Source organism: Halichoerus grypus, chromosome X (assembly GCF_964656455.1).
Source record: "Halichoerus grypus chromosome X, mHalGry1.hap1.1, whole genome shotgun sequence".
NCBI lineage: Eukaryota > Metazoa > Chordata > Mammalia > Carnivora > Phocidae > Halichoerus > Halichoerus grypus.
In genome coordinates, this window is record NC_135727.1 from 51,614,599 (window position 1) to 51,633,516 (window position 18,918).

Sequence of the window (18,918 nt, forward strand, 5' to 3'; positions counted from 1 at the left end):
TTAAAAAATTAAAAATAAATAAAAAAGTCTTCTGGAAGGAATCTTAAAAATAGTTTAGTAAATCCCTCCCCCAACTCACATCTATTTTTTTTCTCCTCCTGGATTTTTAAAAATGAGGAAACTAAAATTCAGAAAAGTGAATTAATTCTCCATATTTACTGACCAGGGTGAAGGTAATAACCATAATAGCTGACAACTTACATACCTCCTATAATGTATCAGGTGCAGTTTTAAGTGATCTGCATATATTATGTAATCTAACCCTTATAATAATCCCTTGAAGCAAGACCTATTATTATCTCCATGTTAAAGATGAGGAAACAGCCCCAGAAAGTTTAAGTGGCTGTCCAACTAGTAAATGGCAAAGAGGGGAATTAAACCCAGGCAGTGATGCTCCAGAGAATTGTGCTCTTAACCACTACATCAAAACCCAAGATTAGAACTGTACATTTTCCAGTACATCATGATGCTTTGTGTTGTATAAGTACCATTTCACTGTATGCTTAAATGCTAAATGAACATATCATTAAATTTATGCATAGAGACAACTGGACCAACAGCATCTGGATCCTATAGTTTGGTGGACTGTACCTAATAAAAAATAACTACATTCCAAAAACATTTGTACCTCATTTATGAGCAAAGCATGAGTATAGTCTTAACTTAAATACTGGTTTAACCATGATTCTGGTCAAACCAATTTAATATGTAGATACTGTCATATTTCACTCTAAGTATGTTCATTAGAAGATTAGTTCCTACTAAATAGGCACTGTGTCAATCTTGATAAGAAGCTTTTTACAAGACATATTCTTATAATAATAAAGCAAAATAGGAGTGCCTGGGTGGCTCAGTCAGTTAAGTGTCCAACTCTTGATTTCAGGTCAGGTCATAATCTTAGGGTCATGAGATCAAGCTCCATGTCAGGCTCAGGCATGGAGCCTGCTTAAGATTCTTTCTCTCACTCTCTCTCTCCTTCTACCTCTACCCCCCTCACATTCTCTCTAAAAGAAAAAAAAAAAAAAAAGCAAAATAACATTCAAAAGAAAAAAACCTCATAAATTACATTAAAAAATAATTAGGTTATGTCACTACAGAATGCTGCCACCTATTCCATACTATCTAAATATTTAAAACTAAAACAAAAAAGGGACGCCTGGGTGGCTCAGTCGGTTAACTGTCTGACTTCAGCACAGGTCATGATCTCAGGGTCCTGGAATTGAGCCCTGCATCATGCTCCATGCTCAGTGGGGAGTCTGTTTGTCCCTCTCCCTCTGCCCCTCCCCCTCCTCGTGTTCTCTCTCTCTGATAAATAAAAATCTTTAAAAAAAACTAAAACAAAAAAAATTCTCTAAGAACAAAAATAAGATAAAAAAGCTCAGTAATAATAAAGATTATATTTAAGAATGTTGTAGTACTTAAAACAGTACAAGAATCAAAATCATGTTTCATTTGGTGATATATTTTATATATTATTCTCTAGCACCATTTTCACTTTGGTTTTCCTTTTGACTTCTACATTAATTTCCAATGATCTGTGGAGTTTCCAATTCACAGGGTACTAGACTGAAAGATAAACATAAGATGGTGAACTCACAAAGGAAAGCATGAGTCAGCAGTCATCTTCTCAAGCATTATGCAATACTTATATGGAGCAACAGTTATTCACATATTAATGATCAACTATGGCTGGACAAAGACAAAAATAATCTAGTCATAAAATATCTGGTCAAATACTCTAGTCTAGTCATAGTCATAATCACCTTTGACCAATTGATTCTCTTCATGGGCACCTCAGGTTTATATATTTTTTTCTGCTTCATCCCATAAGGCAAATCAAGTGCTGCTTCTGGGAAAGGAGGAATTCCTCCTCCAAGGGGAAGTGGTGGAGGAGGTCCCCCAAACAAAGGTGGTGGTGGTGGTGGTGGTGGTATACCAATCATTCCAGGTAAAGGAGGTGGAGGAGGAAGGGGAGTTCCTCCAGGTAGAGGTGGTGCTGGTGGAGGTGGTAGTGGTGGGGATGACCCACCACCTGGCAATGGAGGTGGTGGAGGAGGGCCTGGAATTCCTGATGAACCTGAGAGTCCATGTCCCTGAAACATATGTAATACAATGTTTAAAAGCTTTCAGTAAAATATAATAGCAAAGAAAACTTATCAGTAGACATTGGGTGTTTAAGATTACATACACTTTATTTAATTTAGTAACATCAAAGGGCTTAACAGTAACTGAAAAAGACTCCCATAGATTTTTGATAAGCATTATAAACTCTGTACAAGGACTACTTCTGCTAACACACTATAAAAGTTGGCATCCTCAAAGATTTTGTGAAACACCCCTCCAAAATAATGAAAAATTACCTACCATTATAAATACATGCAAAGAAGTACTGAAGTGGCTTGAGCCTATTAGACTAGCTGGTTTGAATATGGGATAATTAATACAATCATAGGTCTGATTCCCTTGGAGCCAATTAGCTTTACACAGAGTCTATCACATAGCACCAGTAATTCAGTAGTCTTCTAGTACCAATAATTAATACTGAGTAACATCCATTTGCATGGTAATATATGCTTATCAATGTTTTTACAGCTATTATTTCTTTTCATTGTTATTATAACCCTGTAAAGTAAGTAGGGCATTTTTATCTAAACTTTATCTCACTGTTTATAGATGAGAAAAAACATAACTACAAAAAGGTTAAATGACTAACCAAAGGTCGCGGAGTCTGAAATGTGGTTAAGATTTGAATGTGGGTTCTTCTTATACCTAATGTAGTCCTCTTTCCACTATAGCAGACTATCTCCTCATGGAGTCACTTGCCATAAAAAGAATTAATTCACACAGATTGGATAATGAGGACAGTATAACTTACTTCTACCATAAGAAATTCACTTCAACCTCATTCTCTAATGATAATGGATAACAGGTGAAGGACAGTATCTCATTCCAAACTGTTTACTTTTTAAGTTAATCTGTATTTGTTTCTTTAAACCATTGCTGGTTACAATGGTTCACTTCTAAAATAAATGAATATTAAAGTGAAGTTGGTTATTATAAACATTCCTAAGAAAATCCTATCAATGAACAGATGTATTTGTAATCAAGATATGACATTAAATGAACTGAATGAAAAGTTTAAAATTAATAAAATTTCTTGGCATAGTGTTATTTTTATTTGGGAAGAAAGTCTTCTTATCTTTACTAATACAAATTTCTAAGTTGGAGTACTTAATTGTACTAACTAAACTTAGAAATGGCTTTACAAAATAAATAAGTTGAAGCATATTTTAAGAATAATCAATTTAAAGGACTGACCTATGTATAAGAATATTAAAAATTAACAATCATAGAATCATGGAAACGTTTCTCATAATATTTAATATGCACTGTCCAATATTTTATTCATATGTATGATGTTTATGTGTGTATATACATATATGCAACTGAAGTATTTACACACTCAACAAATAACAATCCTCCTCTGGAATGCAATCCTCTCCTGAAATTAGTAAGTATTACAATATGCAAAATTATTTTCATTTTACTTTTAATGTAGCAAAATTATAGAAAACAGCCAGACTTTTACAATCTTGACTGAGATCAAAGAAATTATGGAGAAAATCAAAATAATTTTTCTGAAAAGTTTAAGAAATTAGTAATTTACAGGTTTTATGTATAAATGGATTTGTTGAATACTTTGAAAGGTAAAATGTATATCCAATTTTTTATTGAAAGAGATCAAAATTATATTTGTTAACATCAAATTTTTACTCTATTAGATCATATCTATGATATGAAACTTGGGAAGCCATAAAAATGCTATCACTTTTAAGAGGATTTTACTCAAGTTAAATGCATGTTTCACAAATTTAATAAAGAATCTCAAATAAATGCCACCAGCCTTTAAAAATCAAATCATATCAGCCCTTCTCTTCCCTCTCATGAACAATTAGGAATGCAACAATTAAATTAGGCTACAATAGAGTATTGAGAATTGAATATAGCTAATGAATAATTTAGTATTTGGCACAATTTTGGGTACACTAGAAAGGACTGTGTGACTCTGCATTTTTACAGATCAGTTAATTTAATAATAAATAAGCAACTACTCACTAAATAGTAAGGCCCTGTGGTAAGGTGACATTGAGGAATGTCACCATCGGGGGGGGCAAAAACAAAAAGAAACTGAGTTCTCAGAGATGTGAAAAGGGAAGGCAGATGATACAAAAAAGGAGAAAGACTTAATGAAAGAAATTATCAAATATTATAGGTAAGTGAAACAGACTAAGGGTAGGAAAAGGCACTGCACTGAATAATTTGGAGTTCATCAGTGACTTCTGAAGTCATTTCTCAGTAGACTGATGGATACAAATCTAGTCAATCAATAAACATCTACTGAGCATGCACTATGTTAAGAGCTGTTAGGGAAAAAAAAAAAAAAAACCACAGGCCCCAAATGGCATCAGTTAGGCTGAGTCCCAACACCAGAGCTTAATACATAATCTAACTGCAGTTTCAACATCCCCAAGAAATAGTCTTAACAGGTGAGACAGGAACTTTTAAATCAGCAGACAATATGTCAGCCACAGAAGTCCTCTCCAGCCCTTAATGGTAGATAAAGTAATCTGCATAGGACCTCTTGCTTTTCCCCCTAAGGGAAAGTGGCAGGGCCTAAAAGATCTTTTCCTTTCCCTAATAACTTGTTTTCCCACCCTCTTTTCATAAAAACCTTTCATTTTGTACAACCCCCTGGAATTCCCCTCTGCTTACTAAATGGAATGATGCCAAATTCATAAATCATTTAATAAAGCCAAATAGACTATCAAAATTTATGTGGCTGAGTTTTGTGTTTTAATGAACATTTTTTTCTTCCATTTTATTTTCTCAATCATTGTTTTCATTAATGGGCTTTGTAGGTTAAAATGCATAGTAAAAACTAAAAAGAAAAAGCATACACAGAAAAAGGACATTATTCTCACCAACACTGATAATCTTCCATTTCTTAATAACCATTTAAAACATAAAAAGTGCTGAAGGTATTTAAAAAAATAAAAATAAAGTGTTGAGAGGACTTAATCAGTTCTAAAGTTTAGACACTATAAGATCTTGAGTGTATATGAGTGCTTCTCATCATAGGTGATGCAGCAGGAAATGCAAAATTTCTAGGTTTTGAAATTATGCATCCAACTTTTCAAATCATCAAAAAATTTTTGCTCCTGAACAGTCTTGATTGTGTAATATAGTCCATTAAAACTATTCAGGGAAGTTTAAGCAACGAATACCTTATTTTTATCCAAACAGTAAAATTATTTATTATCCTGGAAAATTAAATCTGTAGAGTTATTTCAACTAAAATGCAAAACTGCCAAAAAGTCTGCTTCTGGTAACATTTTTCCTTACATCTAACAAGATAATTTTCTACCATCAAACTCACTGTGACATGACATAAAGTCGATACCTTTTTTCATTACCTGGGTTCGAAGTTGCTGGATTTCTGTTTCAAGCTCTTTAATTTTTTCTTCTCTTTTTTGAAGCTCAGCTTGAGCTTCCTGTCGAGCTGTGAATTCTTCATCAAACTGCAATGATCACCACCATAAATGTACACTTAATAACATAGTTTTGAGAAAGTTTTAAACAACTTTATGTATTAGATAAGTGGAATGTCTTTTGCTTTATTGAATTCCCAGGTCATTCAGAAAATCAAAGCTCCAGATCACTTTCATAACAATTAAGCACACCTGTTGGGGTGGGTTACCGATTATGGTGTTAGTAGAGAGGAAATATGGCAGCAACCCAAGGTAAAAAAATCCATTTTCACAAAAAAAAAAAATTTTTTTAAGATTTATTTATTTTAGAGAAAGAGATAGAGACAGAGAAAGTATGTGGGGTTTGGCAGAGGGAGAGAATCTTCAAGCAGACTTCCCATTGTGTGCAGAGCGAGACCTGGGACGCCATCTTGCCATGCATGAGATCATGACCTGAGCCGAAACCAAGAGTGGTATGCTGAACCAACTGAGCCACCCAGGCGCTCCCTGAACAAAATTTTAAAAGGGTGTAATGAGAAGTCTCTCTTCGCATATAATGGACATTTATACTGTTCTGTTATTGAAAAATAGGTTTCAGAATCATTTTCTTTAATGTTTCATCCTATACATTTAACTTTATCAAATTAGAAAATGAAACCTAGAGATGCCTGTGTGGCTCAGTTGGTTAAGTGTCTGCCTTCGGCTCAGGTCATGATCTCAGGGTCCTGAGATCGAGTCCTGCATTGGGCTCCTTGCTCAGTGGGGAGCCTGCTTCGCCCTCTGCCTGCTGCCCCCCCCCCGCTTGTGCTCTCACTCTCTCTCTCTCTGACAAATAAATAAGTAAAATCTTAAAAAAAGAAAGAAAGAAAATGAAACCTAAAAATTCACCATCAAGCAGTTCAACTCTGTAACTATATTTAACCTTGAAAAGAGAATACACTTTTAGAATGCTCAAATGATTGTACTTTAACACAAATTATAATATTTCTATTACAATCTTAATTGTCTAGCATCCAAAAAGTGGTATTCCACAAAATCTGACAGTAGAATGATATATGGATAGCCTAAATGGAATTCTCCTTCAGATGTTTAACCAAAACACCTGCATAAAATACAAAAAGAGAGAAAATGAGAGGTTAAATTAAGATGTGTTGGGGGAAGGAGTTAAGATGGCGGAGGAGGAGGGGAACCAATGTTTGCCTCAACCTTCAAATACAACCACATGAATATCAAATCTTTATGAATTCAAGAAATCACTAAGAGGACTGAGAGACCAAACTGCACAACTACAGGAAGAGAAGAGCCACACTGTGGAAGGTAGGAGGTACAGAGACGTGATTTAGGGTAATAAAGAATTACAGATGCTGTAGAGGGGAGGGAGCCCAAATCATGGACAGAGGAAACAGAGTGGAAGAGTGAAAGAGAGAAAGCACGAAGTGCACAGAGGATCACACACCAAGAACACTTCCCCAAAACCATACACTGGGAAAATGAGAGGGGCTGATTATCATGAGTTTTTACAACCAGCAGAGCTAAAAGACTTAAGATTTAGAAGTCTGCACCATGGCCATTGTGGAGCCTGGGGGATGCAGTGGTACACCTGTGTAGGAGGCAGAGGCCTGGGAGCAGATGGCACAACCCGAGGATCCCCTAGGATGCACTAGAAGAGAAAGTTCCTCCTTCTTGGAGTGTATCTGCTAGAGGAGGCAATGCCTCTCCAGGGACAAAAGAGCCATCAGGTGGCATTGTGCTGCCCAGTTCCTTAGCATAGGGAAAGAGACAGCTGCTGAGGGCAGCTAACCTGTATGCTGGCTTTCTGCTGCACTTTCTAAACTTCAAGCTCCTGCCTGTTGGTGCAATTGCACTTATGGGACAAACTGACGCCAGCCCCAGGGTGGTGTGACACTCCCTCAGAGGATCAGCATGGGTCCATGCTTAACAGATACCATAAGTTATGAGTTTTGAAACTCAACTGATGTGCCTGAGATAAAAGACAGGTGCCCTGCACTGCTGGGGAGGTAATTGGCCTGGATACATGAAGGGTGAATGCAGGGATTTGAGGGAAGCCTGGAACACACAAGAAGAGACTTTTCGCTCCTCTGTCAGGGATTCCCAGACACTGGCAAGCATGAACTCCCCACACAGCAGAGGCCTGAGGCGCCTACACCAAGCCCCACCACCCTGTGCTCTGCAGAAGCTTCTTTACGAGGGCAAGTGTGCCTGAGAACCAGTGCAGGGGGGCACACCCCCAGAACACCAGCACAAATGCCCCACATGCACCAAGTCTACTGACCATAGAGTACTACAAAGCTTCAACTCTAATGGAAAGAGGATCACGACTCTTTTAACAAGCAGACCAGAGCACACCTAGGAAAAACTCAACACATAATGCACAAGATCCAAACACTCCCCATTTGAGGCAAGGAGAAACTCTGCAGAGGACTGACCTGGGGGAAAAGCAGCCAAAAAACAGCAGCAGAGTGTACACAGCATACACCAGAAGCAGTTCCTGAAGTGTCAGGCACTGGAGTGTATATGACCTCTCCTTAATAAAGCTATTACTCTCATGAACAGGAAACATATCAGGCTTTACTAACACACAGAAGAAGACAGAGACCTAGACCAAATACCAAAATGGAGGAATTCATCCAAAAAGAAAGACCAAGAAAAGGTCATGGTCAGGGATCTACTAGAAACAGATACAAGTAATATACCTGATTCAGAATTTAAGAGAAATTCATAAGGATACTATCTCGGCTTGAGAAAATGACAGAAGACATCAGGGAGTCCCTTATCACAGAGATAAAAGACTGAAAAACTAGTCAGGCCAAAATAAAAAATGCTATAGCCGAGATGTGAAACCCACTGTGTGTAATTATCCACAAGGATGGAAGAAGCAGGGGAACAAAGAAGCGATACAGAAGATAAAGCTATGGAAAATAATGAAGTTAAAAAGAAGGAAAGAAAAATGTTCGATCATGAATGTAGACCTAGGGAATTTAGCAGAGTCCACAAACCACAATAACATTTGTATTATAGGAGTCTCAGAAGAAGAAGAGAGAAAAACAGGGCATAAAATTTAATTGAAATAACAGCAGAAAAATTCCCTAATCTGGGGAACAAAACAGAAATCCTTATCTAGAAGGCACAGAGAATACTGACCAAAATCAACAAAAGCAGGCAAACACCAAGACATATCATAGTAAAATTTACAAAATATAGAGATAAGGAAAAAATCCTAAAAGCATCAAGGGAAAATAAATCTAAAACGTACAAGGGAAGACAAATAAGGTTAGCAATGGACATTTCCACAGAAACTTGGCAGGCCAGAAGAGTGTGGCATGATATATTCAACATGCTGAAAACAAAAAAATATGCAGCTAAGAATATTCTATCCAGCAAGGATCTCATTAAGAATAGAAAGAGAGATAAAGAGTTTCCCAGAAAAACAAAAACTAAAGAAGCTCATGACCACTAAACCAACCCAGCAAAAAATATTAAAGGGGATGCTTTGAGTAGGAAAGAGAAGACCAAAGGTAACAAAGACTGGAAAGGAACAGAGAAAATCTCCAGAAATGACAACTTTACAAGTAATACAATGGTGCAAAATTCATATCTATCAATAATTATTCTGAATGTCAAAGAACTAAATGCTCCAATCAAAAGACACAGAATATCAGAATGGATTAAAAACATGACATTCTAAAACCTTTGGGATGCAGTAAAAGCTGTCATAAGAGGGAATCAATACAGGCCTACCTCAAGAAGCAAAAAACTCTCAAATACACAAACTAACCTTACACGTAAAGGAGCTATAAAAGGAACTGCAAATGAAGCCTAAAGCCAGCAGAAGGGAAATAATAAACATTAGAGCAGAAATAAATGATATAGAAATAAAAAAACAGTAGAACATATCAATGACATTAGGAGCTGATTCCTTGAAAGAATAAAATTGATAAACCCCTACCAGACTTCTCAAAAAGAAAAGAGAAAGGAACCAAATAAATAAAATCACAAATGAGAGAGGCTAGATCACAATCACCACCACAGAAACACAGCTATAAGAGAATATTATGAAAAACTTTATGCTGACAAATGGGGCAATGCGGAAGAAATAGATAAATTTCTAAACACATATAAACCACCAAAACTAAAATAGGAAGAAATAAAAAACTTAAACAGACTGATAACCAGAGAAGAAATTGAATCAGAAATCAAAAAACTCCCAACAAACAAAACACTGGGGGGGCAGATGGCTTCCCAGGGGAATTCTACCAGACATTTAAAGAAGAGTTAATACCTATTCTTCTCAAACTGTTCCAAAAAATAGAAATGGAAGGAAAACTTCCAAACTCATTCTATGAGGCCAGCATTACCTCAATTCCAAAACTAGACAAACATCCCACTAAAAAAGAGAATACATAACCAATATTCCTCATGAACATGGATGCAAAAGTTTTCATCAAAACACTAGCAAAACAAATCCAACATACATTAAAAAAAATCATTCACCACAGTCAAGTGGGATTTATTCCTGGGCTGCAAGGGTGGTTCAATATTCACAAATCAATCAACGTGATATACCACCTTAATAAAAGAAAGGATAACAACCATATGATCCTCTCAAGAGATGCAGAAAAAGCATGTGACAAAGTACTGGATCCATTCTTGATAAAAAACCTCAACAAAGTAGAGATAGAGGAAACATATCTCAATATCATAAAGACTATATATGAAGGACCCACAGCTAATATCATCCTAAATGTGGAAAAACTAAAAGCTTCTCCTCTAAGGTCAGAAACACGACAGGGATGTCCACTCTCATCATTTGTTCAACATAGTGCTGGAAGTCCTAGCCTCAGCAATAATACAATAAAACGCATCCAAATTGGCAAGGAAGAAGTCAAACTTTCACTCTTCATAGACTACATTTTTTTTTAATGTGGAAAAGCCAAAAGACTGAACCAAAAAATTGCCAGTGTGGATACACGAATTCAGTAAAATCACAGGATACAAAATCAACGTACAGAAACATGTTGCATTTCTATACACCAATAATGAAGAAACAGAAAGAGAAATCAAGAAAATGATCCCATATTCAATTGCACCAAAAGCCATAAGATACATAGGAATAACCCTAACCAAAGAGGTTAACGATCTGTACTCTCAAAACTATAGAACACATATGAAAAAAATTGAAGAGAACACAAAGAAATGGAAAAACATTACATGCTGATGGATTGGAAGAATATTGTTAAATGTCTATACTATGCAAAGCAATCTACACATTCAATGCAATCTCTATCAAAATACTATCAGCATTTTTCACAGAGCTAGAACAAGCAATCTTTAAATTTGTATGGAACCACAAAAGACCCCAAACAGCCAAAACAATCTTGAAAAAGCAAAGCAAAGATTCAGACTTCACAATTCTGGACTTCAAACTCTATTACAAAGCTATAGTCATTATGATAGTATGGTACTGTCACAAAAACAGATACACCAACTAATGAAACAGATTAATTAATAAACCCAGAAATGGACCCACAACCATACGCGCAACAAATCGTTGATAAAGGAGGAAAGATTATCCAATGGAAAAAAGACAGTTTCTTCAACAAATGCTGTTGGGAAAACTGGGCAGCATCATGTAAAAGAATGAAACTGGACCACTTTCTTACAACATACACAAAAATAAATTCAAAATAGATTAAAGACCTAAATGTGAGATAGGTAGCCATCAAAATCCTAGAGGAAAACACAGGCAGCAACCTCTTTGACATCAACTATAGCAACCTGTTACTGGACATGTCCACCAGAGGCAAAAGAAACAAAAGCAAAAATTAACTATTGGTACTTTTCCAAGATAAGAAGCTTCTTCACAGTGAAGGAAACAATCAACAAAACTAAAAGGTGAACTTTGGAATGGGTGAAGATATTTGCAAATGGCACATGTAATAAAAGATTAGTATCCAAAATCTATAAAGAGCTTATGAAACTTAACACCCAAAAAACAAATAATCCAGTTAAGAAATGGGCAGAAGACATGAATAGACATTTTTTCAAAGAAGACATACAGACGGCCAACAGACACATGAAAATATGCTGTACATCACTCATTGTCAGGGAAATACAAATCAAAACTACAATGACATACCACTTCACAATGGTCAGAACAGCTAAAATTAACAGCACAGGGAATAGCAGATGGTAGTGAGGATGCAGAGAAAGGGGAACCCTCTTACACTGTTGGTGGGAATCCAAGCTGGTACAGTCACTCTGGAAAACAGTATGCAGGTTCCTCAAAAAGTTAAAAATCAAACTACCCTACGACCCAGCAATTGCACTACTAAGTATTAGTATCCCAAAGGATACACAAATACTGAATCAAAAGGGCACATGCACCCAGATGTTTATAACAGCATTATCAACAATAGCCAAATTATGGAAACAGCCCAAATGTCCACTGACTGATGAATGGATAAAGAAGATGTGGTGTGTGTGTACACACACATATATATGGAATATTAGTCATCAAAAGGATGAAATCTTGCCATTTGCAGGGACGTGGATGGAGCTAGAGTGTACTATGCTATGTGAGTTCAGTCAGTCAGAGAAGGAAATACTGTATGATTTCACTCATATGTGGAATTTAAGAAACAAAACAGATGAACATAAGGGAAAGAAAATTTAAAAAGAGAGGAAGGCAAACCATAAGAGACACTCTTAGCTAAGGAGAACAAACTGAGGGTTGCTGGAGGGGAGGTGGGGTGCGATGGGCTAAATTGGTGATGGGTATTAAGGAGGGCATCACTTGTGATGAGCACTGGGTGTTATATGTAAGTGATGAGTCACTAAATTCTACTGCAAACTAATATTACACTATATGTTAACTAACTAGAATTTAAAGAAAAACTTGAAACATACATATATACATACATACATACATTCATAATGGTGTGCTAAGCAGGAGAGACCATCTCAATGGTGAATATCCATTTACTGCATCCTGCCCATCCCTAACCTCAGTCAGGGCACCAAGCCGAAACAAACAAGCCTGCATACATAGAGTAAATACTGCTTATATTCATCTATTGAATATATGCCCTTTATTATCAATGTCACTTCAAGTCATTTTAGAAGGCAATATATTTTTCCAATTATATTATTTCTGTTTCTAAATTTGATACATCTTACTCTCCAGAATTGTCTTTAGAGTTTGTGGAACAATAAAAAAGTATTTTCACTGTTAATAAATATTCATCCTCATAGATTTTACCTTTGGAAATTAAAAAATGTCAAACCAATCCAAGTCTGAAGAAAGAACAGGTAATGGAATTGGATTACAATAGTGTCTGGGTCAAACATGAAATGCTAACTAATTCTTTTATTCCTCTCTACTTGCATTCATAGAAAATGTTCCACAGAGGTTAGTCCAAATTGTTTCTAATCTTTAAAAATTTCAAACCACCCCAGATCCTCCACAGTTAGTAAATAACCATGTTTCCTAGGTCACTGAGAAGATGCTTTTTTAACTGCACTATACTATTCATGTTAAGACTTACTCTCTATTTCCATCCTCCCTCCCAATGTTAGATTCTTCTGTGTATTTTTTAAGCATGATACAAACTGTACAGCTTTCCTCTATAAATTATTTATTTGTACATTTAAAAAGAGGCATGCAATGTTTCTGCTTGTAATTTAATGTGATCTTAATCTATAAACCCACAGAAGTCTGAGATAAGCAGGTTGGAAGACTTTTTACAAGGCCACTAAACATATCCTCTTCTTTTAATGATGACAAAATTAAGATCCAAAGAGAGTAAGTAGCTTACTTAAAGTCACAGCTAATTTGTGGAAAAGCTAAGATCAGATCTTACAACTACTGCTTCTCATTCTAGCCACCCTACATTTTTTACTACTTTATATAGCCTCTTAAAATCACCCAGAATAAGAGAAGGCATTCAGATAACCACTGGGAGACCATACATGTTTTCATTCTAAACGTTGGAGATGAGAATAAAGCACTAAACACTGAAATGCTTTTTCTTAAAAATTATTTCAGGACTCCATTTCCCATAATATATGCTTACAGATTTTACCAGACAGATCATCACAGTTTGCGCCAGTCTTGTGGTGTCTAATCAAAGTGTCAGTGAAAAATTAAGGAGACTCTTAAGATTTTCAAAGGGAATTTTAAATGTGCTACTTAAAACAAGAACATTACAAATATAAAGGTCTATTAAAAAGCGTGCATTTTCTTCCACCAATAAAAATGACAACTTCACACAAACATTTTATGCTCAAGCTCTGAAAATCTAATCTAGTAACTGAAAGAGCAAAGACATTTCTTCAGATGCCCTGAAGTAACTTCAGTAATACTCTATAATTTCTAGACTGATAGCAAAAGCGATTATCTAATCTCCAAGGTAAGTCATAACTTTGAAGAGACAGCAATATGTAAGAACTTTATCTTGCTGTCAGAAGGCTGAAAACTGGAGTTTTTAGACTTGTGCTTCAATCCTTCTCCCTGCACCAATAGGAGAGAAATACTATACTAATGCTTCATAGGATCTAGAAAAAAAAATTCAACTTTTGGTAGAAACTAGTACAACTGTAGTTATGCTTTCATGAAACAAGGAAAAGATAACCTGAAATCCAAATAAAATTAACACAGCCATAAAATTTGTATTTACATAAGGCATTAACATACAAAGAAAGGGGAACCTCAAATTCCACCAAGCCTACATGAAGTTGCAGAACCATTTAAAAGTGGTAATTATAAAATTCAAAGAAGATAAATCTAAGCAGAGAGAGACAGAAAGAGATAAAACACTATGTCATTCTGTTGCTATTTAATAGCACTGTCTTTAAATAGCAATAATAGGTTAGACTAGCTAAAAATCTAACAGTTCTCCAAAGGAGCTACATATTGTAAGTGAGAACTGCAAGAAAGCAATGAGGGGAATAGATTTTGGTTGATTGCTTCAAACTATATCCTTCCAATAAACTAATTTTATTTCATTTATCACTCTGGTAGAATATAGCTAGTGTTTTTCTTCCATAATAAATTAAAGGTCATGAGGAGGGAACAGTAGCAACTTTATCTTATCAGGAATGAAATCAATATTCTGTGGCTCTGTTTTAATCCAGAAACATGAAGTACTATAAAACTGAAACATTTATAAAGCCTCACATAAAGAAGATAAAATACACATTGTAAATAAATTATTAATTTAACAATTATGGCTAACATAAGCCTTACCTTCTTTGAAAATTCCACTGCTTTTTGTTCACTTTCTTCAACTTTTGCCTTGTTCACACAAGAATCTATTAAGATTGACAAAAAATGATTAGAAATTATTGCATCAGATCTCTGGGCAAAAGATGACTGCCAGCCTGTAAGTTCTATGTAGACAATCATTTTTATGTCAATTGCTATTAAAGGTAAATTGACCTATACTACACATAAAACATAAACTACCACAATTTTTTTGCATACTAACTGAATTCAATGATAGTATTGTTGAGTCACAAAACCAAGCATTCAAGAATGTATTTGACTAAATCATCATCATTTTAGAGGTATTCAAGCATTTCCCAACTTTTACAATAATATAATTCTTTAAATTTTTTTGCAGTTTACTATGGGTGGAGAGGTGACAAAGAATCTATTCTTAAGATTATTAAGACTTAAAATGACCTTTAAAATAAGGCTAGAATGGGGGATACAATAGCATTCATTAATTCAGGTTTTCTACAGAAAGATTTCACTTAGGTAATTCTGATATGGGGCAGAATGTATTATGCAAATAAGGAAATAAATATTAAATTTCTCAGCTCTAATCAAATATTCCAGAATGTAAATAACTGAAGAACCTCATTTTGGTAATATTCTTATTATTACATATATGACTCTATTACATATCTAGCCATTCCACACCTATTTATTCACCCAAAAAGAAATGAAAACATATATCAGTACCCTTGTATATGAAGATTCATGACAGCTTTATTTGTAATAGCCAAAAACTAGGAAGAACCCAAATGTCCATCAACAAGTAAATGTATATACAAATTGCAGTATATCCATATGCTAGAATACTACTCACTTATAAAAAGGAATAAACTATCGATACATGCACTAAAACAACATGAAGGAAATTCAAAACAATTACACTACATGAAAGAAGCCAGACAAAAAGAGTGTACATCCTATATAATCTATAGTAAGAGAAAACAGATCAGTGATTATCTCAGGATGGGGAGAGATGGGGAGGCATGGGAAGGAGAGATTACAAAGGAGAACACAGAAACTTGAGAGTGATAGAAATGTTTATCATCTTGGCTGTGGTGATGGTTTTAAGTACACATACAAATATCAAAATCTATCAAATTATGTTCTTAATAATGGATAGTCTTTCTCATGTCAAGTACACCTCAATAAAGTTTTGTTTTGTTTTGTTTTGTTTTTTAAAGAACTGTGTGTAAAGAACTAAGGTGGAAATTGGTAAATGATGAGACAAAGAGGGGGCAGATCCCTGCTGTGCTGTCAATGGTTGATAATGATCTTGATTTAAATTTCAGTGGGAAGGTACTGAAGAGTTTTGGGCAAGAATTTGATCGAATTTATGAAAAATACTAGACTTACAGAATTGTGAAGAGACTCTATGTTCCTCAAGTCCAGGTGACTTTAAAATCAAGATCCATTGATTTCCTATAAGTTCTTGAAGCACCTGCTAATTTTTGCATTTATGCACATGTGTGTGGCTCTGATCAAAGTTCTGAAGTATTCATCAGAAAAAGTCCTCTAACCATAAAATATTCAGAACCATGCATATATTTGACTAATCTGAATTTACAGTTGATAAAACTAAAGCAGAGAAGTTAAATGATTTGTTCACGACCAGAGATAACGCATGGATAAGGTAATAATGGGTTTCTGAAGCTCTATTCTCTCTCACTCAATGCCTTCATCTCCCCCAACCCCAGTGCTAACAATACACACCTGTACATACCTAGCACACAGTACACAAAAAACAAATGTCTACTGAACACTGAAAGAGCTAGTCAAAATCAACAGAGTACTCCCTTAAAACATTCTCAACAAAATATGAAATAAACTAATGAGTTTATCAAGCTTATTATCAAATTTGCATGGAAGCCAGCATTTACATTAATTCTTAGGGAAGGTAAATTGATGTACACTTTCTGAAAAGCATATGGCCTTTCAAAGATCATATCCTCAATTACAGGAATCAATCCTAAGGAAATGGCAAGAAAAAGGCAAACATTTATGCAAAGAATGTTCATAGCAGATTCATTTATAATTGCAAAAACCTGAAAACAATCTAGATGTACAATAAGAAAGGACTGGTCAAGATGGTTATGATATTCCATAAAATGGAATATTATACAGACATTCAAAGTCACATTTTGAAGGGTAACATGAAAAAATTTTCATACTATAAAACTCCATTAAAAATCAGCATATAGAGAGATTAAAAAAAAAAAAACAAGATATAAGAAAATGTACTTAGCCAAAAAGTGAGTAATGGTGGTGGAATGTACTGAGCTGAAAAGTGAGATTGGTGGTTTATTCTGTCACTTACATAAGCCTCTAGATTACTTGGAATAAATGAGCATTGGTTTTAAAATCAGAAAATAATACATAATAATAATAAGGAATTCATCTTTGAATATTACTGTGAGTCTGCCTTGTGCTATGGAGTGAACAATAATATATAATTGGCATTCCACAGCTGTTGTTTTCTTCCTTTAAAGACAAGACAAATGAGTTCATGCCCAAATCTTAGCAATAGTGATTTTAATTAGGTATAAAAACTGTTTAACTGTAATGTCATATAACATAGCATATTTCACAAGAGAGGTTTCACATTATCCTTCAGAGACTGTTCCAGAAAGTACAGCTAACTAGTAGTCTAGGACGATATAAGTTCATTTCCTTAGTGCTCCAAGTAGATGAACATCATCACCTTAAATTCTTTCCTAGCTTTAAGGTCTACAAAAATTATAAATTGATCTACTTTGATAGAATTAAAAGGTCTTAAGTTACTGAAGTAAGCCTGTATTTCCTTTCTCAAACTTGAACACTAATATCTATTGCACATGTGATTTCTATAAAACCACCGAGGTGCCAATATAAACTGAATCAAAGGATTTCAGAGTCATGTTTCTAAAGAGCAAAGCATTCATCTATAATAACATGTTTTTCCTATGTGTGTGTGCGCCACTGATTTTAAACTGAATTCAAGAGCATTAAAACTTATCAAATAGCTTAATATTTTCAACCACACAAGCAGAACTCTCATGATCAACATAATTAACAATTATAGTGATTGAGTACTCACAGACACAATGACTTACCAGATTTTAATAAAGGAAGTTCAGTGAGAGCACTACCTTCAAAAAGTATTATACAGAAGAGAATGAAACACAATCAAAGGACATTGGGGATAATATTACATACCTATCAGATGCGTGAAATCAATGTCTAATCTTTGCCTATACTTGAAATCTGGGTCCATACCACTGCAGTGCAGCACTATCTGTGAAACGCACTCCTCAATTATTTTGTAATACTGTGGCCTGAAAGAGAGAAAGTATTCTTGAATATCTTTTCTACCTATACAAGCCAATTTTCTTAAGAGGTGGTTCAGGGGCACCTGGGTGGCTCAGTTGGTTAAGCATCCGACACTTGATTTTGGCTCAGGTCATGATCTCAGGGTCACGAAATCGATGCCCCCCCACCTTGTGGGGGCTGCATGCTCAGTGCGGAGTCTGCTTGAAATTCTCCCCTTCTCCCTCTGTCCTTCCCCTCGCTCATGCTGTCTCTCCCTCTCTTTCTCTCTATCTCAAGTAAATAAATACATAAACTCTTTAAAAAAGTGGTTCAGCATGATAAAAGAACTAAGTCTTTTTCTAGCACTGTTAAAAGAACTCTTTCTAGGGCGCCTGGGTGGCTCAGTCGTTAGGCGTCTGCCTTCGGCTCAGGTCATGATCCCAGGGTCCTGGGATCGAGTCCCACATCGGGCTCCCTGCTCGGCAAGAAGCCTGCTTCTCCCTCTCCCATTCCCCCTGCTTGTGTTCCTGCTCTCGCTGTCTCTCTGTCAAATAAATAAATAAAATCTTTATAAAAAAAAAAAAAAAAAAAAAAAAAGAACTCTTTCTAGCCATTGCATTCCCTTAAGAGAATTATGCCTAAACTTAACGATGGTCTGGACATTATAGTATAAAACCTATCATAATGTAATCAATTGTGAACACTTAGTGACTTAATACTCTAGTTTTTAGGAATTCATGCCTGTGTACAAAGATACTTACCAATCTTATCTACTAACTTATTGTTCCTAAAGTTAATGAAAACAAA

General features: G+C 35.3%; 1 protein-coding gene across 3 annotated transcripts in view; it reads right to left on the reverse strand.

Moving 5' to 3' along the window:
• The window catches only part of LOC118553187 (protein diaphanous homolog 2), a 951,294-nt gene that overhangs the window by 654,434 nt on the left and 277,942 nt on the right, over positions 1 to 18,918 (reverse strand). For all 3 annotated transcript variants that reach the window (XM_078064453.1, XM_078064454.1, XM_078064452.1), the window contains 4 exons: positions 18,019 to 18,137; positions 14,794 to 14,858; positions 5,475 to 5,579; positions 1,764 to 2,093 (listed from right to left, as the gene is read on the reverse strand). In XM_078064453.1, the coding sequence (XP_077920579.1) occupies positions 1,764 to 2,093; positions 5,475 to 5,579; positions 14,794 to 14,858; positions 18,019 to 18,137 (619 nt within the window). The remainder of the gene's footprint in view (positions 1 to 1,763; positions 2,094 to 5,474; positions 5,580 to 14,793; positions 14,859 to 18,018; positions 18,138 to 18,918) is intronic.